Raw genomic sequence first — 23,780 nt, forward strand, 5'->3', positions numbered from 1 at the left:
AACAGATTGGGGCTCCAGGCATAGGGAATGGAGTAGCAGAGTTGTAATTTAGGCTCAGGGAGATGGGAAGAAATTGGAAAGCTGATGGGGGGAGGAGGAGGAAAAGAACTAGGGCTTGTAGTAGGACTGTGCCAGCAAGTGAAGGTAGTTAAGAGAGTCTTATCGACTCTGTGAGCCTCACCACACAAATATAGAACCAGCTGGCAGGCTCTGGATCTCCAATGGAAGAAGCAACAAATTCCCATAGCTGTAACTAAATCCCTCTTCAGAGCTATGGGAATTTGCTGAGGGGACACGATAGCAGTTTTCAGGTATCTAAAAGGGCGTCATAAGGAGGAGGGAGAAAACTTGTTCACCTTAGGCTCTAAGGATAGAACAAGAAGCAATGGGCTTAAACTGCAGCAAGGGAGGTCTAGGTTGGACATTAGGAAAAAGTTCCTAACTGTCAGGGTGGTTAAACACTGGAATAAACTGCCTAGGGAGGTTGTGGAATCTCTATCTCTGGAGATATTTAAGAGTAGGTTAGATAAATGTCTATCAGGGATGGTCTAGAAAGTATTTGGTCCTGCCATGTGGGCAGGGGACTGGACTCGATGACCTCTCGAGGTCCCTTCCAGTCCTAGAATCTATGAATCTATCCGCTCCCATTTCCTGGTCAAACAAGATCTGACCCCCCCAACTTCCTTGGCCGGCAACTGGAAAGTGGGGCTATGTGGGGGAAAGAAGGAGATGTGGTAAAAGTAAGACAATTGTTTTATTGTCTGGAAACCTCCCAAATTTAAAAGTTTCTTTTAATATTAAATTCCACATCAGATGTGTAAAGTGATCCGCTTTATGCAGAACACCTCATGGAGAGACTTTATACTGAGCAATTGAGGAGGAAGATGCTGAAGTAGCCTTTTTTTCCCCCTTTTAAATTTCATCTAAATAATACGATAACATATCTTTTGAGATGTAAAAGTCTGTAAGTTATTTTTTGAAGAGGCAATGCAAAATTTCCTAAAAACTTGGAAAAAGATTGACTGAAGAACTAAAATTTTCTCCCTTAATGCTATTGAATAATCCTAGTGATAGTTAATCACTGTACTCTATTATGTATAATCTCTGTAAAATACTTACTTTTTATTAGTGTTTATTGGTAACCATTAATCCCACAACAATGTTAGGTTTATATGGAATTGTTTTTTAAAAAAAAATAGGTATAGATGAGAGTTTGGAAACAATTTTAAGAGCAGCCTTCAGATTATGCACATACAAACAGTTAAGTGAAATTGTGTTGATATTTTTCTAATCTTGTAGACACTGGTTGTTTTATTTTCCCTGCTAATGGAGAACAGACTTGTCAAACCAGTATTATAATTGAGACATAATATTTTTATAGCCAAATACATATAATCATAAAATGTTTCTTTCCCTAATTTTATTTACAAATTATGTGGCTGAATATGGCAGCCCTGTAATAGGCCCATTTTAATTATAGTAGCTTATACTGTACTTCTAATTGATATAATGATATATCCATATGTAGTGTTAGTGACAGTTTAAAATAATACATTTTAACAGTCAAAACTAGCACTAAAAATCTCCTATAATTTAAGAAAGAATTGGAATTGGGATTATTTTTCAATTCAGCTCCTCAAAAGAAGAGTGAGTTAATAGGCCTTGCACTATACCCAGAAAGTCAACATACTTAGGCTTCGTTGGACTAAGAAGGGAGGCAAAATCCAGAGTCAAGGCCCTTCCACTTAAAACTCCCAGGATCTAGACATACAACTCTAGGGATTGTCTGCCTAAATAATCCATCCAGTCACAACCCACAAAAAGAGCTCTTGTTACTCAGATTCTAAGCCATGGTGGATCTGATGGGTCAAAAACACCTTAAATTACACCTATTAATATATCAGAAGCCAGTGCAATTCTGTGAAGCAGAGGTGAAATATACTCCATGTGACACACTGCAGAGTGAATATCTGTATTCCCCAGAAATAGAGCTTTCTGTGTGTTTCAGGAGTAGCCTCATGCAGAATGCATTATAGTAATCCATTCCAGAGGTGACAAAAGCACAGATAGCTGTGGTGGAATAGGCATAAAAAAGGAACCATTGCAACTTCCAAGCCAAGTGAAGATAGAAAACATTGTTGACCACCACTGCTATATTGAACACCCAGAAGCAGCTGAGGATCTAAAAGGCACCTTTAGGTTGTGAACAACTGAAGAAAGTTATTTTCTGTGGTTGATTTTTTCCAGCATGACCGTTGTCTTATCTGAGTTTCAGCTAACTGACTTTCATTCAGGCCTCACACCTGACCAGACGCTGGGAAAACCAATCAACTAAACTTTTATCTCCAGGTCTGGTAAAGCTGAGCTGTAGACTTGAGTTTCTCTAGCATACTGGTGGGACTGCAATCCAGATAGTTTCTCAGTCTCTTCTAGCAACCTCACATACACGTGAAACAGGAGTGACAGACTAAAGCCCTGCAGTAGGGCTATGTGAGAGAGTGCTTGAGACAATGGAGCAATTATGCAGTAATGTCTGTCCTGTTGAACAGTTCTGTTCTTTCCCCTTCAAATACCATCTATTCTTGCCAACACCACTTTGTGGTGAACAATATTAAAAGCAGTTGATAGATCAAAAGGAAATTAAGTTTGTTTTTTCAGGGCATGAGTGTCATGTCATTCATGTGAGAACATAAGTCTACCAATCTCACTAAGAAATTTATGCAAGCCTTATTGATTAAAAGTAATACAGTGCTCGGAGATAATAAATAGCCTAATATTGAGTGTCAGCATTTCAAGACTTTGAGTAGACATGATAAATATATAATGTGCTTAGCTAAAACTAAATTCTGTAGAGGCACTGAACCTAACTCAAACTAGTCAAACCTGTTGAATCCAGATCAGTATTTGAAGTTCATTTTTATTTGTCTGAAACAAACCCTATATTTATTTAGCTAGTACTTTTTGGTGTTTGAATGTTTAACAAAAGTCTGTTATAAATTCAGACCTTGCTGGCTTCTTTTTTGGCTGAAAGACTATTATACAGGAGGGTGTTAATTAAAAAAAAAACAAAAAAACTCAAGTTTAGATGGAAACAATGAAAGATAAGGACTAAATTCTGCTTCAGTGGAGTTGATTTCTGATTTCAGGGGGGATTGCATTGGGTTGTAAGTACAGGTTTTTGTCTCAAGTGTATGCACATTATTAAATTATTTTATGCAGTTGACTTGGATAGAACAGGATGACTGAACACCATTATTCTGAATCAGGTAGTTTTTTTGATTAAGCCAAAGTTAAAAGCAATCATGGTAAAGATTATGGACAGTAGAAGTGTGGGGCATTTTGACATCTCAGGGTCACCAAATTTTCTCACACAATGATGTGTGTTGGGAGAAAATTTGTGATGTTAATTGGTCATACTATAACAGGGCTATCCAATCTTAGGGTTACAGTCTGTCACCCTGAATGTGTTTAGTATCCTATCCATAGGACAACTCTTGATGCAAGATACTACTCCACACGAGTAATGGTGGCAGAATGTAGCCCTTAAAATGCAAAACCCCAAAAGGAAGTTTAAAATACTTGTTCTTCATGTTAAGGTACACAGATCAATTACAGTGGGTACATCAGCCTGTTGGTAGCTGGGGTGGGGGCAGAACCAGCCATGCCAGTCACTGGCAGCAAGAGAAGGCCTTGCCTCCTGAAATTCCCTCCAGTTTGCTCTTCCCCCATGGTGACAGGCAGCTCTGCCATACCCTCGTGCTGCATAGATTTTTTTGGAGTGAAATTCCAAACTTTATTCCAAATTTGTAGCTAAAATTCATCTTAATAATTTTTCTGGCTAATTTCCAGCCATGTCCCAGACATGCATTTTTAGGAGATTTGTCCCCTCAGCTCCAGTTCCCTTTCTGAGGCGTTTGCAGCGGCTGGCACCCCTGCAGACTTCAAGGGGAGAAGGCTGAGAAAGCCAGGGTCTAAGGTTCAGGGGTTGAGTCTCCTGCTCACCCCTTTAACAGTTGTCTCACTGGGGAGCTCCACTGACTCTGTGGGGATGCAGTTTCCTTCTCAGCAGGTTAGGCAGGGTTATCTCCCTGGGTGGGAAAGGAGTTCTGATGGACAAGCTGCATCCCAGGCTGGGTGTGGTCACCACAGCTCCCTCCCCTGGCAGGAAGGGAAGCATGCAAGACTGGAAAAGAACTGGTTCTGGGGCAGGCAGCCCATCCTCTCCCATCTTAACTCAGAGGAGTGAAGCCAGAAGGGCAGCAGGCCAGATGGAAGATCTTGCCTGTGTCCCCATAATCTACACCAGCAACCTCATCTCTGATTGTGGACCTCCGCCACCTTCTTCACCTCCACTTCCCCGCAGGTCATGGGTGGAGGGCATCACACACAGCACAGACACTGCCAACACCAGAGTGTACAGTAAAGGGTCTTTGGGTTCAGCTCCATCCCCATCCTGCCATCTCTATAGCAGCCTGGTCAAGTCTCTATAGCATAATGTTCTCAGCGTGTTCCAGAAAAGGAAGTTTTGGACAAATCCCAACATTAAATGCTTCCTTAGGGCATCAACCTTATTCCCACCCTGCATGGTAATAGAGCACAATCTTGGAATTATTCTGCTCTTTACAGCACTACCCAAATCGAACCCCTGTAAGAGGTGTCATTATATTTCCTAGCCAATAGAACAGGCCTTCTGATGGCTGTTATCTTTAATCAGGTGAGCGTTTATTTTAAGTTGGGCGTTTCTTTAATAAGACCCAGTATTGTACTTTTAATTCAGAATGGTAGTCCTCACAACTGTCATAGCATTCGTTCCCTAAGTAAATTCAAGAAACATTCCTTCTTTGGTTAAGTATCAGAGTCCAATCATTAGAAGCACTGGTAATCTCAGGGCGTCTTTTGTACTGAGATCAGCTAGATGGGCATTAGCAGGAGTGCTGGACTGTTTGTGTAGTGGGGGTGCTGAGAGCCATTGAACCAAACTGTGAACCGTGTATATAACGGAATCCACTTCAAGCAGCATCCCTAGTTCCAGCACCTATGACTATTAGTTCACTAAATTCTACATATTGGGCATCTAGTCTTAGCTAATGCCAATTCTTTTCTTTTGGCAGAGGTCTTCTCTGTGCCTTAGTACCCAGGGGAAGATGGAAATCGTATATATATAGTCTACCTAATTTTGGATGTCCATATTTAAAACTTGACCCTGCTTCCCACCCTAAAGGCACACTGCTACAAAAACCCCAGTGTAAAAGATATGTGGACTTTGGCCTGAAGCAAAATAGGGAAGTTTATCTGTGCTCACCTGAAAAATTCCTTTCTTCAAGTAATAAGGTTCACAGATCTGGTCCAACCTGGAAACGAATGGATCATCCAGAATAGAAATGGAAATTGACATCCAAGAATTTGGATTTGTTATTAGGTTGAATGTATTACGCTCTGCAGTAGGAAAAATAATTGTAATTTTCCTGAAAATATGTTTAGCACAATATGTAATTTAAGAAAGTAGATTTGAATTATCCTGGCTGTGGAAGTTATATCAATTGGAGGGCACTTCAGTAGGTGGGGCATTTCCCTGTTGCCAGTATCTGTCAGATATGGTTCTTCCCCCAAGCTACACGCAGGCTGAAGTACCCATTGAAACAGATCTCTGGACCTTATTACTTGAAGAAAGGAAATTTTCAGGTAAGCATGGACAAATTTTCTTACTAATTTATTCTAAACTGCTATTGCTGCTTCTGAACCAAGTTTGCTAGAAGACCTGTAATCGCTCCAGATGCCTTATGGGAGTGCAACTCAAGACACTGGAGTTGGATCAGGGATGAATTTGTCCACTGTTGTCTAGAGTCTGTTGTGGACCCTGCTTTAGTTATTGGTTAATTAAACCCAATGTTGATACCCAAGAGAGACCCCTGGAGTGAAATCCTGGTCTCGTTTAAGTCAGTGGGACCAGAATTTCATCCCTTGTCTTGTCTTTTTTCTCATGGTCTATATAATTTACCAATAATAAAGGTATGATTCCAAATAGTCTCTGTACTTCAGACTGTTTTGTTCTCATCTGAGTAGTCCATGTACTAAAAGTGTGCCTGGATCTTTGTGTGGAGGATTTGAAACACTATTATTTTAACAGGTTATTCAAAGTCATTGGATAAAAAATTGGAGTGAAATAGGAACATGTTAAAGCAGTCTCTCATTGAGTATAACTAACATTTTGACCACTAGTTAAGTTTGATGCAGATGATCACTTTGTCTATCACCTTCTCTTAGTTTTATTTCTGCAGTGTTGTGTTAAAAGCTTTTGTATAATAGATAATACACAGACAGAGAGCAGCATTTTACTTTGTTCAGTTTTTAACACACAGTCCATGAGTTTAATTGTCTTTTGTATTACAATGCAGTCCATGCTACTGTCATATTCTTGTAAATAGGTTATACTACTCTTTCTTGTGGTTTATGTAGACTTTGTTTGCCCATGCCAATTGATGTGGTGTACACCTGGGTGAATGGTACAGATGTTGAGCTGATCAAAGAATTGCAACAGGTTAGAGAACAGATGGAGGAAGAACAGAAAATAATGAGGTAAGAATCTGTTCAATGGAGACAGTTGTTTCTAGCTGGCTGCAGTAATGCTTAATGGATACTCTCCATTTTTTTTTCCATGTTGCTCTGCATGGACAGTCAAACTAAGACTTGTCAGTTTTATTTTCTTGCTCTTTTACACTTGGCCTTCATCAAAATGAACTTCCTTCAAAACTCATTTCAGCAATGAAGAGCTAACTATTCGGGCAACCTTTCAAATACAAAGAAAATACTAATTTATTATGACCTTCTCATATCTCTTGTTTTTAAAGTGCCATGCACAAAAGTGGCTCTCTGCAAATAATAACTAATTTTGGTTTGGTTTCAGAACTCTGAAACCGAGAGAGAGTTTTTTTAAAATAAGAGAAAAACCTTATTTATGCCAAACTTTTTGAAAACACAATGAAACATTTCTTTGTATTTGGGCTTGGTAAAAACTTTCATTAAAACCTGTGCTCGAGTGCTCCTTTTAAAGTTCAATTTTGAGTATCATAAAAGCTAAGACTGTGCAGAGAAGGATATACTTCACTTGAAGATATAAAACAGATTAGTTAGCTCTACAGGGCAAGGGAACTGCAAAAATCATGCATTGCAACATTCAAGGCTTCAGTTTTTTAGGTATTAACTTGTTCTGGACACACCTATTTAAACTTTACTGTGTTATAAAATTACCCACCAAAGACTTCAAACCCTAGGCAGCCCACTATTCAGAGAACAAATGCTGCTGCAGGTTATGTTGTCTTGGAACACTTGATTCAGTTTTTGGTGTGCAACTCTTTAGGCATTTTACCTAATCTATTCACCACCTAGAACAGGTGTTCTGTTACTCAAGCTGTTACAGTGTTCAATTGGAATTAAAAACAACAAAACAAAAGTAAATAAAAGATATGTTAATCCATTTTTCATATGTTACGGTCTGTTAACATTAATTGTCCAATTGAAAAGTGAAATTCAGTGTGCATGTGGCATTTTATTAATAATACTTTATTATTATTGTTTACATAGCAATAGCCATCAAAATGTGCTAGCTGCTTTCCAATATGGGCACAGTCCTGGCTCTGATAACCTTACAATTTTTGCATATCTATCTAATCTAATCTAATCTAGTTTTCCTCCCAAGAATTCATGTTTTACAAATATTAATGAATTTAGCCTCACAATACCAATGTGAGGTAAGGAAATATTATTATCTCCATTTTATAGATGGAGAAACTGAGACACATAAATTGAATGCCTTACCAAAGCTCTCACAGGAAGGCTGGAGCATAGGACTTAGGTCACCTGAGTCCCTGTCATATACCTTATTCACAGACCATGTGTTTCATTTTTCTGCAAATACATTTTCCTTCATGTCCTCTGGAGTAATTATAGTGGAGTGTTCTGTTATGGAAATCATTCAGTTTCACAAGACATTCTATGCCCAGATGTTTGAATATTCAGCCCAAATTCTTTATAATTGACTCAGTGTAATTTAATGTAACTTTATTTTTTGTTTAGGGAAATGCTTGGGAAAAATACAACAGAACCACCTAAGAAAAGGTAAATTTTTATGGCCTTAAATAATGAAGTAAAAGAAAGCAAGAGATGGCTTACGTTTTCATTTCAAATTAATTTGTCAGTTTATGTGGTATGTTTGGTCTCTGGTGACCAGTGCATTCTTATATTTTGTATAATTTCAAACAATTTAAAATCATAAATATGTGCACTGAACAAAGATAATGGGAATATTGTGAAAATGGGTGTGCTTCTCCACAAGTGAAAGTTTGTAATGTTTAGAAATTGTGGACTTGTTGTCTCTGTTCACACATAATTTACACTTTAAAGGTTGGCCCAATGTATGTTAAACAGAGTCCTATAATCACCCAAAAGCATTAAAGATTCTCTCTTTTATAATGTATTCACCTTTCCTTCTACCTGCATAGTGTCACAAGTAACTGCATATAATATAGAGGTATCATGTTGATATGTATTGCATTCTAGATATTACATTGCAGCTTTTTTGTTCTATTTGGTCATAGGTCTCAGGAGCTATGTAAAGATTTCCACAATATTTCCCTTATATGGACAAAGGGAATAAAATCTGAAATTTAATTGTACGAGCTGTGTGTAAAGCTTTATTCCAAATGCTTCATAATATGCTTGTGTGAAGATTTTTAGTCACTGTCTGGGCTTTCCCCAGCAAGAATGGTCTTTCTGATATGAACGTGACTCAATGTTTTAAAAATATGGGGATGGAAAGCTGAGGTACTCTCTGAACAAATGATGCTTACCAAGATCATCCCTCTGGAATTCCTCATTTCAGGATGGCAAATCTGGTTATTATAGTCCATATTGTGGGCCATATTTCGCATAGGCTGTTTGGAAAACTGCCTTTTTAAGGTTAGCTGGGGGATGAAGGGCTATTAGTGGTGATGGGATAATATAGGTCCCCACTCCCCATTCTGCATGCCACTTTGCTTGGTTTGCTGTAGTTTGAAGATCATTTGGGTTAAACCACAGTTTTTACAAATGTTAACACAGTAAACAGGAACTTTTTAAAAATTGTTTCTGGGGTTTTTTGTGGTAGTGGTGAGATGAGGTCAGCGATAATGTGGATGAGTTAAAGTTATAGCCATAGAATTTTTTTTAGCAAAACAACTCTCTTTCCTTCTTCCTTTTTCCAGAATAGTAAGACACTTAGGGTATGTCTACACTACGAAATTAGTTCGAATTTATAGAAGCCGGTTTTATTGAAATCGGTTGTATACAGCCGATTGTGTATGTCCACACAATAAAATGCTCTAGGTGCTCTAGTCGGCAGACCGCGTCCACAGTACGAGGCTAGCGTCGACTTCCGGAGCATTGCACTATGGGTAGCTATCCCACAGCTATCCCACAGTTCCCGCAGTCTCCGCCGCCCCTTGGAATTCTGGGTTGAGATCCCAATGCCCGGATGATGCAAAACAGTGTCGCGGGCGGTTCTGGGTACATGTCGTCAGGCCCCTCCCTCCCCCATCACAGCAACGGCAGACAATAGATTCGCGCCTTTTTATCTGGGTTACCTGGGTTACCTGTGCAGACAACATGGAGCCCGCTCAGCACAGCTGAGCTCACCGTCACCATATGTCCTCTTGGTGTCGGCAGACGTGGGACTGCATTGCTACACAGCAGCAGCTGCTAACTGCCTTTTGGCGGTAGACGGTACAGTAGACTGGTAGCCTTCATCGGCGATCTGGGTGCTGGCAGCCGTGGGGCTTGCCTTTTGGCAGTAAATGGTGTATTATGACTGTTAGCCGGCCTATTACAAGTCGGGTCATCGCACGTTAGCAGAGTCTTCCCTGAGCAGCAGCTTGTGCAATAGGCCTGAAGACCATCGTCATACACCGCCCCGTATTTGCTGCCAAGCACCCAGAAAGATGCCGAGGGCTATCAGTCACGCTGCACCGTCGTCTTAAGATGTAAAAAAATAGATTTTCTCTGTATTCATTTGCTTCCCCCTCCCTCCGTCAAATCAACGGCCTGCTAAACCCAGGGTTTTCAGTTTAATCTTTGGGGGGGACCAGTCTGTGACAGTTGTTTGTGTCTCTCCCTGATGCACAGCCACCGTTCTTTATTTTAATTCCCTGTGCCTGTACGCCATGTCGTCACTCGGCCCCCCTCCCTCCTTCCCCTAGGCCGTCAGATACTACGTTTGCGCCACAGCTCGAGCCGAGAAGCGGTTCGCGCCTTTTCTTTGAATTCTGGGTTGAGATCCCAATGCCCGGATGATGCAAAACAGTGTCGCGGGCGGTTCTGGGTACATGTCGTCAGGCCCCTCCCCCCTCGTCACAGCAACGGCAGAGAATAGATTCGCGCCTTTTTACCTGGGTTACCTGTGCAGACAACATACCACGGCAAGCATGGAGCCCGCTCAGCTCAGCTGAGCTCACCGTCACCATATGTCCTCTGGGTGCCGGCAGACGTGGGACTGCATTGCTACACAGCAGCAGCTGCTAACTGCCTTTTGGCGGTAGACAGTGTAGCATGAGTGATAGCCGTGGGGCTGGCAGCCGTAGTGCTGCATTGCACCAGCCCCTTCCAGGTGATGGTATATTATGACTGGTACCCGTCGTCGTCATACTGGTATGGCTGTCAATCATGGCCACCTGGGCAGACATGCTACTGTTTTGATGATGACGGTTACCAGTCATAATATACTATTTTCTGCCAATTGCCCAGTATTGTCTGCTAAGCACCCAGAAGAGGCCGAGGGCGATGCTGGGTGCTGGCGGACGTGGGGCTGGCAGACGTGGGGCTGCATTGCTACACAGCAGCAGCCCCTTGCCTTTTGGCAGATGATGGTATTTTATGATTGGTATCCATCGTCGTCATACTGGTATGGCTGTCACTCATGCTGCAGCGTCGGCTGCCACCTTAAGATGTAAAAAATAGATTTGTTCTGTGTTCATTTGCTTCCCCTTCCTCCGTGAAATCAACGGCCTGCTAAGCCCAGGGTTTCCAGTTTAATCTTTGGGGGCACCATTCTGTGTGACAGTTGTTTGTGTTTCTCCCTGTTCCTGTACCTGTACGCCATGTCGTCACTCGGCCCTCCCTCCCTCCCTCCCTCCCGCCCTCCTTCTCCTGGTCCATCAGATACTACTTTCGCGCCTTTTTTCTGACCAGGCGCCATAGCTAGCACTGGGATCATGGAGCCCGCTCAGATCACCGCGGCAATTATGAGCACTATGAACACCACGCGCATTGTCCTGGAGTATATGCAGAGCCAGAACATGCCAAGGCGAAACCCGGACCAGGCGAGGAGGCGATTGCAGCACGGCGACGAGAGTGATGAGGAAATTGACATGGCCATAGACCTCTCACAAGGCACAGGCCCCAGCAATGTGGAAATCATGGTGTTACTGGGGCAGGTTGATACCGTGGAACGCCGATTCTGGGCCCGGGAAACAAGCACAGACTGGTGGGACCGCATCGTGCTGCAGGTATGGGACGATTCCCAGTGGCTGCGAAACTTTCGCATGCGTAAGGGCACTTTCATGGAACTTTGTGACTTGCTTTCCCCTGCCCTGAAACGCCAGGATACCAAGATGAGAGCAGCCCTCACAGTTGAGAAGCGAGTGGCGATAGCCCTGTGGAAGCTTGCAACGCCAGACAGCTACCGGTCAGTCGGGAATCAATTTGGAGTGGGCAAATCTACTGTGGGGGCTGCTGTGATCCAATTTGCCAGGGCAATGAAAGACCTGGTGATAGCAAGGGTAGTGACTCTGGGCAACGTGCAGTCAATAGTGGATGGTTTTGCTGAAATGGGATTCCCAAACTGTGGCGGGGCCATAGACGGAACCCATATCCCTATCTTGTCACCGGAGCACCAAGCCACCGACTACGTAAACCGCAAGGGGTACTTTTCAATGCTGCTGCAAGCCCTGGTGGATCACAAGGGACGTTTCACCAACATCAACGTGGGATGGCCGGGAAAGGTACATGATGCTCGCGTCTTCAGGAACTCTGGTCTGTTTCGAAAGCTGGAGGAAGGGACTTTCTTCCCGGACCAGAAAGTGACCATTGGGGATGTTGAAATGCCTATCGTGATCCTTGGGGACCCAGCCTACCCCTTAATGCCATGGCTCATGAAGCCGTACACAGGCAGCCTGGACAGGAGTCAGGACCTGTTCAGCTACAGGCTGAGCAAGTGCCGAATGGTGGTGGAATGTGCATTTGGACGTTTAAAAGCGTGCTGGCGCAGCTTACTGACTCGCTCAGACCTCAGCGAAAAGAATATCCCCATTGTTATTGCTGCTTGCTGTGCGCTCCACAATATCTGTGAGAGTAAGGGGGAGACCTTTATGGCGGGGTGGGAGGTTGAGGCAACTCGCCTGGCCGCTGATTACGCGCAGCCAGACACCAGGGCGGTTAGAGGAGCACAGCAGGGCGCGGTGCGCATCAGAGAAGCTTTGAAAACGAGTTTTGTGACTGGCCAGGCTACTGTGTGAAACTTCTGTTTGTTTCTCCTTGATGAACCCTCCAACCCCCCCCCCCCCGACCCGGTTCACTCTACTTCCCTGTAAACCAACCACCCCACCCCACCCTCCCCTCCCCTCCCGCTTGCAGAGGCAATAAAGTCATTGTTTTTTCACATTCATGCATTCTTTATTAGTTCCTTACAGAGGTAGGGGGATAATTGCCAAGGTAGCTGGGATGGGTCGGGGAGGAGGGATGGAAAAGGACATACTGCATTTTAAAACTTTAACTCTTATTGAAGCCCAGCCTTCTGATGCTTGGGCGATCATCTGGGGTGGAGTGACTGGGTGGACGGAGGCCCCCCCACCGTGTTCTTGGGCGTCTGGGTGAGGAGGCTATGGAACTTGGGGAGGAGGGCTGTTGGTTACACAGGGGCTGTAGCGGCGGTCTCTGCTCCTGCTGCCTTTCCTGCAACTCAACCATACGCTCGAGCATATCACTTTGATGCTCCAGCAGACGGAGCATTGCCTCTTGCCGTCTGTCTGCAAGCTGACGCCACCTATCGTCTTCAGCCCGCCACCTCTCCTCTCGTTCATGTTGGGCTTTTCTCATCTCCGACATTGACTGCCTCCACGCATTCTGCTGTGCTCTATCAGCGTGGGAGGACATCTGCAGCTCCGTGAACATCTCGTCCCTCGTCTTACGTTTTCTCTTTCTAATGTTCACGAGCCTCTGCGAAGGAGAAACATTTGCAGCTGGTGGAGGAGAAGGGAGAGGTGGTTAAAAAAGACACATTTTAGGGAACAATGGGTACACTCTCTTTCATTACAAGGTCGCATATTTCGGCTTGCAGGCAGCCATCGTAGGCCACAGTGTTTTGGCTTTTTTAACCTTCTTAACATGCGGGAAAGGTTGCAAACAGCAGCGCATTTCCCATATCAAGGATGAATTGGGTTGTCCATTTAAAATGGGGTTTCAATGTAAAAGGAGGGGGCTGCGGTTTCCCGGTTAACATGCGGCACAAACACAAGTAAACCCCCCCCCCCCCCCACACACACGATTCTCTGGGATGATCACTTCACCCCTCCCCCCCACCTCGTGGTTAACAGCGGGGAACATTTCTGGTCAGAATAGCAGGAACGGGCGCCTCTGAATGTCCCCCTTAATAAAATCACCCCATTTCAACCAGGAGAGCTTTCTGGAGATGTCCCTGGAGGATTTCCGCTCCATCCCCATACACGTTAACAGACTTGCTTGCTTTTTTTTGGTAATGTTTACAAATATTTACAAAGTTACACTCACCAGAGGTCTCCTGTGTGCCCTGAGGGTCTTGGGTGAGTTCGGGGGTTACTGGTTCCAGGTCCAGGGTCACAAACATATCCTGGCTGTTGGGGAAACCGGTTTCTCCGCTTCCTTGCTGCTGTGAGCTACCTACAGTACCTCCATCGTCATCTTCCTCGTTCCCCGAACCGTCTTCCCTGTGTGTTTCTCCAGTGAGAGAGTCATAGTACACGGTTGGGGTAGTGGTGGCTGCACCCCCTAGGATCGCATGCAGCTCCGCGTAGTAGCGGCAAGTTTGCGGCTCTGCCCCGGACCTTCCGTTTGCTTCTCTGGCTTTGTGGTAGGCTTGCCGTAGCTCCTTAATTTTCACGCGGCACTGCTGTGTGTCCCTGTTATGGCCTCGGTCCTTCATGGCCTTGGAGATCTTTTCTAATACTTTTCCATTTCTTTTACTGCTACGGAGTTCAGCTATCACTGCTTCATCTCCCCATATGGCGAGCAGATCTCGTACCTCCCGTTCGGTCCATGCTGGAGCTCTTTTGCGATCCTGGGAGGACTCCATGACGGTTACCTGTGCTGATGAGCTCTGCGTGGTCACCTGTGCTCTCCACGCTGGGCAAACAGGAAATGAAATTCAAACCTTCGCGGGTCTTTTCCTGTCTACCTGGTCAGTGCATCTGAGTTGAGAGCGCTGTCCAGAGCGGTCACAATGAAGCACTGTGGGATAGCTCCCGGAGGCCAATAACATCGAATTCCGTCCACACTACCCCAATTCCGACCCGCAAAGGCCGGTTTTATCGCTAATCCCCTCGTCGGAGGTGGTGTAAAGAAACCGGTTTAAAGGGCCCTTTAAGTCGAAAGAAAGGGCCTCGTTGTGTGGACGTGTCCAGGCTTAATTCGGTTTAACGCTGCTAAAGTCGACCTAAACCCGTAGTGTAGACCAGGCCTATGAATTATAACAGGGGGCAGATTTTAGAGAAACATGGTAAGAAGTATTCAAAGAAATGCTGCTAGTCTCCTAAATGCTGTGTCTCCCAAATGTTAACAATATGTTAATTTTCTATTGGCATTAAGTATACATTTGGTATTTTGTTCTAGTGAGAAGCACCTGGAGTGTTTACTGACACACTGCATTAAAGTGCCAATGCTTGTCCTAGACCCTGCTGTGCCTGCCAACATCACTCTGAAGGACCTGCAATCTGTTCATCCTTTTTTACAAGCTGCTAACAATATATTCTTTGTAGCAAAACCAAAAAATCCATCTACCAATGTGACAGTAGTTGTTTTTGACAGTCCTAAGGAAGGTAAGAACTGGTTTGTTTGTGTTTTCAATCATCAGAAGGAAAACCAATATTTTTCTTGGTACTAGTGTTGCAAGGTGAACTGGGCCTTTATCCTAACAACTTCTTACCCTATGCCAGTCTCTAGCGTTCTTCCCAGAGTTACTTTTAAAGCTTTTTGGTATTCTTTGCTGAAAAAGATTATATCACTGCTAAGATTAGTAGTTATATGAATTTGACATTACAGGTAAATTGCTGTATTGGATAACATTTTCAGTCTTGTACAGATAGTCTTAGAAAGTTGATCTTTTAGACAGAGGAGAATAAACCCTAGAAAACCTTTTTGAATGCATTGTACTAAATAATAGGTTTCAGAGTAGCAGCCGTGTTAGTCTGTATCTGCAAAAAGAACAGGAGTACTTGTGGCACCTTAGAGACTAACAAATTTATTAGAGCATAAGCTTTCGTGGGCTACAGCTATATGCATCCGAAGAAGTGGGCTGTATGTAGCCCACGAAAGCTTATGCTGTAATAAATCTGTTAGTCTCTAAGGTGCCACAAGTACTCCTGTTCTTTTTGTACTAAATACTAGATCTAATACTGTACAACAGGAAATTATATACTTGCCAGAAATTAATATTCTTTACCTTAGAACAAACAGTGTCTAGGTATTTAGCATTTATATAAAAGATTCTCAGAGCAGGTACAACTTCTTCATTTATCTTAATGTATAGTGTTAAGCAAGTTGTCACCACCTAACCAATAATTCATTAGTAATGCAGACAACTTGTGGCTCTGTGACCCATTCACATTCTTTTTTGTAACATTTTAAGCTTTAATTTGCAAGAGATGAATTTAATTAATAGAATGTACTAAAATGGTGACCTTTGGAACCATTTATTTATTTCAGCTGAAGATGCCCATTCTGGAATGTTAAAAGAAAGCAGCAAACAGACAGTATGGAGAGGTTATTTGGTATGTTTATTTAAGGGTTAAATTAATTACTTAAATCTGTTCATTAAACTTTCAGATGTTGTATAAATTTAATTTTCTTTTCCTACATTTTAAAAAAGTATTTCTTTCACTGTTTGCCTACACTTGTGTGTAGTAGTGAGAGAGAGTTTTTAAAATAACCCTTATTCTAGTTTTGAGGTTGGGTTAGGTGTCAAAATTAGCTCTCTAATCTGGAGAAAGATTTAAGAGATACGTGAGTGAGTCACTATGGATTTTAAAAAAACAAAACCAGAACTAACTAGAAATTGTATTTTTCTTGTAGACCACAGACAAAGAAGTACCCGGTTTAGTGTTAATGCAAGATTTGGCTTTCCTTAGTGGATTTTCAGCTACATTCAAAGAGACAAATCAGCTAAGAGCAAAACTACCAGAGAACTTGGCCTCAAAAATAAAACTGGTAAGAACCTGCAGGGGAGAGTAGTTTTGATTACACTGTTTTGGAATTCTTTTTACAGAGAGATCTGGCCAGTCTGATGCCAAAACTTCAGTGTATGACCTTCAAGCTTATACTATGGCTATTGCTGATAGTCATCATCTTTCTCTCCCCTGCCCTTAAGTTTATTTTCTTCCATCTGTGTTCCTGCGTCATGAAATACATCAGGATAGTGCCTCAAGTACTTGCTTTCAAAAGACAAATCTTCCACAGTTGTCTCTCTAATGGCTGTCCAAGCTGTGGAGGTTAGGTTGCTACCTTTCAGTTGTTCAAAAACTGAAGTACTGGCTGTATCAGTTTCTCCAAGACACATTCACAGCAGTCTGCTCTCTGGCAGAACTGTCCCTTGGTGCCTGCCTATCTAAATTTGATTGGAAGGAGGTTAGTTAAACAGAAATTAAAAGGTACAGTGACTAAAGTGAAATCCCAAGCTGCATGGACACTTTTCAAAGACACCATAATAGAAGCCCAAGTTAAATGTATACCCCAAATTAAAAACACAGTAAAAAACTAAAAAAGAGCCACCGTGGCTTAACAACCATGTAAAAGAAGCAGTGAGAGATAAAAAAGCATCTTTTAAAAAGTGGAAGTCAAATCCTAGTGAGGTAAATAGGAAGGAGCATAAACACTGCCAAATTAAGTGTAAAAATGTAATAAGAAAAGCCAAAAAGGAGTTTGAAGAACAGCTAGCCAAAAACTCAAAAAGTAATAACAAAATGTTTTTTAAGTACATCAGAAGCAGGAAGCCTGCTAAACAACCAGTGGGGCCCCTGGACGATCGAGATAAAAAGGAGCACTTAAAGATGATAGTCATTGCAGAGAAACTAAATGAATTCTTTGCTTCAATCTTCACGGCTGAGGATGTTAGGGAGATTCCCAAACCTGAGCCGCCTTTGTAGGTGACAAATCTGAGGAATTGTCACAGATTGAAATGTTATTAGAGGAGGTTTTGGAATTAATTGATAAACTTAACAGTAACAAGTCACCGGGACCAGATGGCATTCACCAAAGAGTTCTGAAAGAACTCAAATGTGAAATTGCGGAACTATTAACAGTGGTTTGTAACCTGTCCTTTAAATCAGCTTCTGTACCCAATGACTGGAAGATAGCTAATGTAACACCAATATTTAAAAAGGGCTCTAGAGGTGATCCCAGCAATTACAGACCGGTAAGTCTAACGTCAGTACTGGGCAAATTAGTTGAAACAATAGTAAAGAATAAAATTGTCAGACACATAGAAGAACATAAATTGTTGGGCAAAAGTCAACATGGTTTCTGTACAGGGAAATCATGTCTTACTAATCTATTAGAGTTCTTTGAAGGGGTCAACAAACATGTGGACCAGGGGGATCCAGTGGATATAGTGTACTTAGATTTCCAGAAAGCCTTTGGCAAGGTTCCTCACCAAAGGCTCTTATGTAAATTAAATTGTCATGGGATAAAAGGGAAGATCCTTTCATGGATTGAGAACTGGTTAAAAGACAGTGAACAAAGGATAGGAATAAATGGTAAATTTTCAGAATGGAGAGGGGTAACTAGTGGTGTTCCCCAAGGGTCAGTCCTAGGACCAATCCTATTCAACTTATTGATAAATGATCTGGAGAAAGGGGTAAACAGCGAGGTGGCAAAGTTTGCAGACGATACTAAACTGCTCAAGATAGTTAAGACCAAAGCAAACTGTGAAGAACATCAAAAAGATCTCACAAAACTAAGTGATTGGGCAACAAAATGGCAAATGAAATTTAATGTGGATAAATGTAAAGTAATGCACATTGGAAAAAATAACCCCAACTATACATACAATATGATGGGGCCTAAGTTAGCTACAACTAATCAGGAAAGAGATCTTGGAGTCACTGTGGATAGTTCTCTGAAGATGTCCACGCAGTGTGCAGCGGCAGTCAAAAAAGTAAACAGGATGTTAGAAATCATTAAAAAAGTGATAGAGAATAAGACGGAGAATATCTTATTGCCCTTATATAAATCCATGGTATCCCCACATCTTGAACACGGATGTGGTCTCCTCATCTCAAAAAAGATATACTGGCATTAGAAAAGGTTCAAAGAAGGGCAACTAAAATGATTAGGGGTTTGGAACGGGTCCCATATGAGGAGAGATTAAAGAGGCTAGGACTTTTCAGCTTGGAAAAGAGGAGACTAAGGGGGGATATGATAGAGGTATATAAAATCATGAGTGGTGTGGAGAAAGTGAATAAGGAAAAGTTATTTACTTGTTCCCATAATATAAGAACTAGGGGCCACCAAATGAAATTAATGGGCAGCAGGTTTAAAACAAATAAAAGGAAGTTCTTCTTCACACAGCGCAGAGTCAACCTGTGGAACTCCTTGCCTGAGCAGGTTGTGAAGGCTAGGACTATAACAGGGTTTAAAAGAGAACTAGATAGATTCATGGAGGTTAAGTCCATTAATGGCTATTAGCCACGATGGGTAAAGAATGGTGTCCATAGCCTCTGTTTGCCAGAGAGTGGAGATGGATGGCAGGAGAGAGATCACTTGATCACTACCTGTTAGGTTCACTCCCTCTGGGGCACCTGGCATTGGCCACTGTCAGCAGACAGGATACTGGGCTGAATGGACCTTTGATCTGACCCAGTATGGCCATGCTCTTATGGAAGACTCACATTGTTAATGTGAGGTCCTGGCTAGACTTCTTTTCTCTTTGCGTTTGGAAGATTTTGTAGTGGTTAGAACACTAAACTAGGATTCAGGACTATGGTTCTATTACTGATTCTGCCACTTACTCTTTGTGTGACCATGCGCAGGTTGCACAGTCTGTGCCTCAGTTTACCCATCTGTAAAATAGGGCCATGCTTCCTTCGGGTGTGGTGAGGCTAAATTATTGATTTTGGACATAGCAAAAATGAGAGCGCAATCATGGCAAGAGATGGCACAGACTACCGGGAGAGGACTGGACATGAGGACCCTTTCTTCTTTCCTTCCCAGGAGTCCTGCCCCCACATTTTGAACTGTGACTAAAATGCAGTCTTCTGATTAGCTCTCCCCCCCCCCCCCCTTTTTTTTTTTTTCCTTTCTCTCACAATCCTAAAAATCCTAAATGTCTGGTGTGGGGTGGACATAATGGAAGAAGGAATTACTGTATGGAATAAGAAGTAGCAAAGGGTAGGAGTGGACAGGTTGGGCCTCCAGGGCTCCTGGTAAGAGGAACAGGGATGAGGGGGATGGTTGATATATAATGGAGCTAACAGGATACATACCTAATGTCACACAGTTTTCTTATATATCTAACCACCTCCTACCACCACTCCCTGGGAGAGCTGGGTGGCTGGATCCCGATTCCAGCTGGGAGCTGGGGCAAGAAGCCTGGGGCAGCTTTGGATCCCGATCCCAGCTGGGAACTGGGGCGAGAAGCCAGGGCAGCTTTGGACCCTGATCCCAGCTTGGGAGCCGGAGCGAGAAGCTCAGGGCAGCTTTTGGATCCTGATCCCAGCTGGGAGCCGGAGCGAGAAGCCAAGGAGCCCCCTGCCTGCTCCCTGCCAGGAGTGGGGCAGCCATGTCAATTTCACAGGTCAGTGAGCCATGAAATTGACAAGGCTGCCCAGCTTCCCCCTGCACCTGGCGAATGTGGGCCAAGAAGCCCTGGGCGACTTCTCCCCACTCCTGGTGGCGAAAGGGGGGAGGGGGAGAAGCCCTGGGCGGCTTCCCCCTTCTCTTGGTAGCGAATGTGTAGGGGAGAAGCTCTGGGGGGCTTCTTCCGCACCTTGCGGGGTGGGGATGGGGAGCAGCCTGCCAGGAACCCGGAGCCTCCTGGCACAAGCTGATTTAGTTTTGTAGTTTAGACATACCCTTATTTGTATTGTGGTAGTGCCTAGTAGTCCCAATGAAGGACTGGGCCCCATTGTACTAGGCACTGCACGTATGTAGAAAACAAAAAGATGCTCCTTGCCTCAAAGAGCTTGTAGTCCAAGATGAGAGATGACAGGTTCATACTACAAACAGTGAAGCAGGACCTTTTACAGTGTGTATTTAAATTTGAAACAATTCTGCTATATTAACTTTATTTATATAATTTGTAAAATGCTTTGAGATACTCTGATGGAAGAAGTTAAATGTACATTAATTGTCACAGAATTATGGTTCCCTGGCCCTTTTAACCCTCATGCAGTTTCCCAGTCGCTCCCCTGCAGTGGTTATTTTCCAATGCAGTGCTGCAAGTAAGGGACTGTAAACAAATTTTGAAACCACTGCCATTAGCAAAGATGGCTATATATGGGGAAAGAAAGATGGGAGGGGGATTAGAAACCAAAAAATGAAGCTGGTAATAAATTTACATCCAATGCTAATGACTCTAATCTAATAGAATCTGTTCTTCTCTTGAGTAAACACATTTCTGGATCCAAAGACCTATAAAAATAGTAGTTCTACCATCTAGACTGTAAAAGTCTTTCCTTGAGGGCTGTCACAAGTTTTCTGAATGGCTTGTAATAGGTGAGCTCAAACTGGAGTTGAGAAAAAGTGATGTTTACAAAGCAGTGATTGAGTAAGGGACAGGGGGCCATTTAGGGATCTGGGGCAAAAATCTGTCTGGGGATTGATCCTGCTTTGAGCAGGGGGTTGGACTAGATGACCTCCTGAGGTCCCTACCAACCCTGACATTCTATGATCTTGAAATTAATAAATAAAAAACCCTGTAGAAATATGTCTATAATCAAATAAGCTTGAAAGACAATGTAGGCTACAGGACTGAGTATGATTAGGAGCCAGGAGCTTAATGAGTTCTGTCCTGGCTCTGCTATCGATGCAGGAGAGGGATAGCTCAGTGGTTTGAGCATTGGCCTGGTAAACCCAGGGTTGTGAGTTCAATCCTTGAGGGGGTCACTTAGGGATCTGGGACAAAATCAGTACTTGGTCCTGCTAGTGAAGGCAGGGGGCTGGACTCAATGACCTTTCAAGGTCCCTTCCAGTTCTAGGAGATAGGATATCTCCACTGTGTGGCGTCAGGCAGTTTGCTTAAATTCCTTGTCGGTTTCCCCATCTGTCAAATGAGGATAATGGTTGTTTACATATCTCACAGCCACTTTGTGAGGATTAATGTTCATAAAATGCTGTGAAGTTATAAAGAGTGTTAATATAAGATGTGAATTTGCAGGGTGAAAGCACATAGATAATTATCTATGAAATGTATATATTTACAGTATTAGTAATGTAATGCGCTTGAAGTTTATTGGTCCGCTGTTAGCTGTTAATGTGCTTACTGATCATATTAGTTTTGCTGCGCTGAACATGTTCAGGTAGGTGTGCTTTAATATTTAGTCCACTGTTTGTACTGTATTTCCACTTACAATTGAAACTGTCATATTTAACCACTAGATGGCGCTCCTGCTCTTTATCATTCAGTCTGCAGCCTTTACTCAATAACAGGGTTTCTTAAAGGTGACTTGAAAAGGAAATATATTGGGCTTGGTGTTGTCTAGCCTAGAACAGACTATGGTGACGTAGGAACTAATCAAATGGACAGGAGAGTAAAGAGACTGAATTGAGTGATGGAGAGTGGGAAGGATTTTTGGTCAGACTTTAAAACTCTGGCTGGTGTTTTGCTTCGTTAGAAAACCCATCTCTGCTACCTTGTTTTCAAGAGATTGTTTTGTCATATATACTATGTAGGTATATAAATACACACTACTTTTTTTCAGCAGTGTTTTGTCTTTTATTCAAAAGCTTTTCAGAATCTCTAAATTTAAGAGAAAAATCTTAAGCTACCCTAGATGGGCACATGTCCAAACTGAGCTGCTGCCTTATCATTTTTAGCTGTATTCCTCATCCCTTCCCACCCTGTTTCTCTCCACTGTTTGTCACCTCATTTGGATTATCACATGTGGAGCAGCTAGAGCACACAAAATAATAGTGATTAAAAAAAGGAAAATATTGGTAGCAAATCCAGTCAGGAAGCTGTTCCTAATACTCAACCCTGTTTTGTAGAGGTGGTAATGTCAAGTCACATAGAAATTAAATATTTTTAAAAATCGTTTTGGGGTAGGTGGAATGGGAATCTCTGCCGTTAATGTCATATGCCAGATATCTGATTCTCCGGGATTGTATGACGTTGTTGTATTCCTAAATAAAGCACATGCCTACTAATGGCAGCTTTGCAATCTGTAGCATTTCCATATCGGTATTTTTGGAGATTGCTTGCTGTGCAGACCATAACTATTCCTCAGCCATACAACTATAGAAGCCACCCTTTCATCAGTATGTTCAAATGATTCCCTGGAAGGTCTGAAATTTATCAGATTTTTCTAATGGCAAACCTCATAAGTCAGATTGAAAGCAATCAAATAGCATATGAGTCAAACCATCAACAGCTTTAAAATGTCACAGGCAGGACAGCTGGACTTGTTTGATTGCTAAGGGATGGGGTGCTAACACTGTGACAAGTGTTGTCTTAAAAGGGGCAGAAAAGGTCAGATTTAATAGAAAATAAAAATTAGTCCGAGGGAGTTAATAGATACATAAAAATCTGGTGGGATGGTTCAGTTGTTTTTTAACTTGATATAGTATTACCGTAAAGTACTAAATTACTTTTACAAATCTCAGCCAACTAAAAATATATGCATTAATCTGCAACTGTTTTTATTAGCGCTAACATTATTTTTTTTGCATAGTACTGAGGAACTGATGACATATTTGCTGCTGTTAAATTTTCAGTCCAGCTTTTAAATATATACACTGCGCTTCTAGAGAACTGGAACACAATTGTGCATTTTAAATGTGTTTGAATCTTGCACACTACAATGTACAAATAAATCCTTATAACATTTAACTTGGGTGGTTTTACTTTTAGCAAAACATACCAGTCTCCTGCCCTTTGCAAGCCACATTTGCTGTCAGATATAGCATCTAGTGTAAGCCCCTTCTCATCCTGCACATTATGAAATCTGATAGCCAGAATAACTAGTGGCAAGAGATAAAAACAGCTAACAGATCAAACAGTTCCCCAGTAACGAATGACCTTAGCAGTAGATTGGCAATCACGTTTGAGGACTCAGAGACCCACCAATGGATTAGCTCTGAAGCCTTTTCTGTATCAGATTTCTAGATCATAAGTTGATCCTCCAGCCGTTCTAAAAATCTCATGTTACAGGCATAGCTGAATCGCCTTTCTGTCCCCAGAAAGGTGTTACTTTAGAAAAAGGTATAGTTCCTTTAATGATAAACTAAACTGAGGTTTCAGGAAAGTATGAATTTCATTGTGGGGAGACTAAAATGCATTATTTAATGTAATA

The 23,780-nt window shown here is 42.5% G+C and overlaps 2 protein-coding genes across 2 annotated transcripts in view; one reads left to right on the forward strand and one right to left on the reverse strand.

The window, feature by feature from the left end:
• GNPTAB (N-acetylglucosamine-1-phosphate transferase subunits alpha and beta) overlaps positions 1–23,780 on the forward strand; it is a 72,875-nt gene that overhangs the window by 11,703 nt on the left and 37,392 nt on the right. The window contains exons 3-7 of the mRNA XM_005303688.4: positions 6,457–6,576; positions 8,074–8,115; positions 14,890–15,095; positions 15,982–16,046; positions 16,348–16,482. Coding sequence (XP_005303745.2) covers positions 6,457–6,576; positions 8,074–8,115; positions 14,890–15,095; positions 15,982–16,046; positions 16,348–16,482 — 568 coding nt within the window. The remainder of the gene's footprint in view (positions 1–6,456; positions 6,577–8,073; positions 8,116–14,889; positions 15,096–15,981; positions 16,047–16,347; positions 16,483–23,780) is intronic.
• Positions 12,690–14,486, reverse strand: LOC135975179 (myb/SANT-like DNA-binding domain-containing protein 2). Its single transcript, XM_065565234.1, has 2 exons — positions 13,813–14,486; positions 12,690–13,265 (listed from the first exon to the last, which is right to left on the reverse strand). The coding sequence occupies exons 1-2, from the start codon at positions 14,351–14,353 to the stop codon at positions 12,796–12,798; spliced, it is 1,011 nt and encodes a 336-aa protein (XP_065421306.1). The 5' UTR covers positions 14,354–14,486; the 3' UTR covers positions 12,690–12,795.

The sequence above is a fragment of the Chrysemys picta genome, chromosome 1, assembly GCF_011386835.1.
Source record: "Chrysemys picta bellii isolate R12L10 chromosome 1, ASM1138683v2, whole genome shotgun sequence".
Lineage (NCBI taxonomy): Eukaryota > Metazoa > Chordata > Testudines > Emydidae > Chrysemys > Chrysemys picta.

Bases quoted from the DNA above. Each gene is read 5' to 3' on its own strand.
- LOC135975179 (XM_065565234.1), bottom strand. From the start codon at position 14,353: ATGGAGTCCTCCCAGGATCGCAAAAGAGCTCCAGCATGGACCGAACGG. The intron at 13,266-13,812 runs GTGAGTGTAACT...CTCCTCCACCAG, and splicing joins GGGCACACAGGAGACCTCTG to CTGCAAATGTTTCTCCTTCG.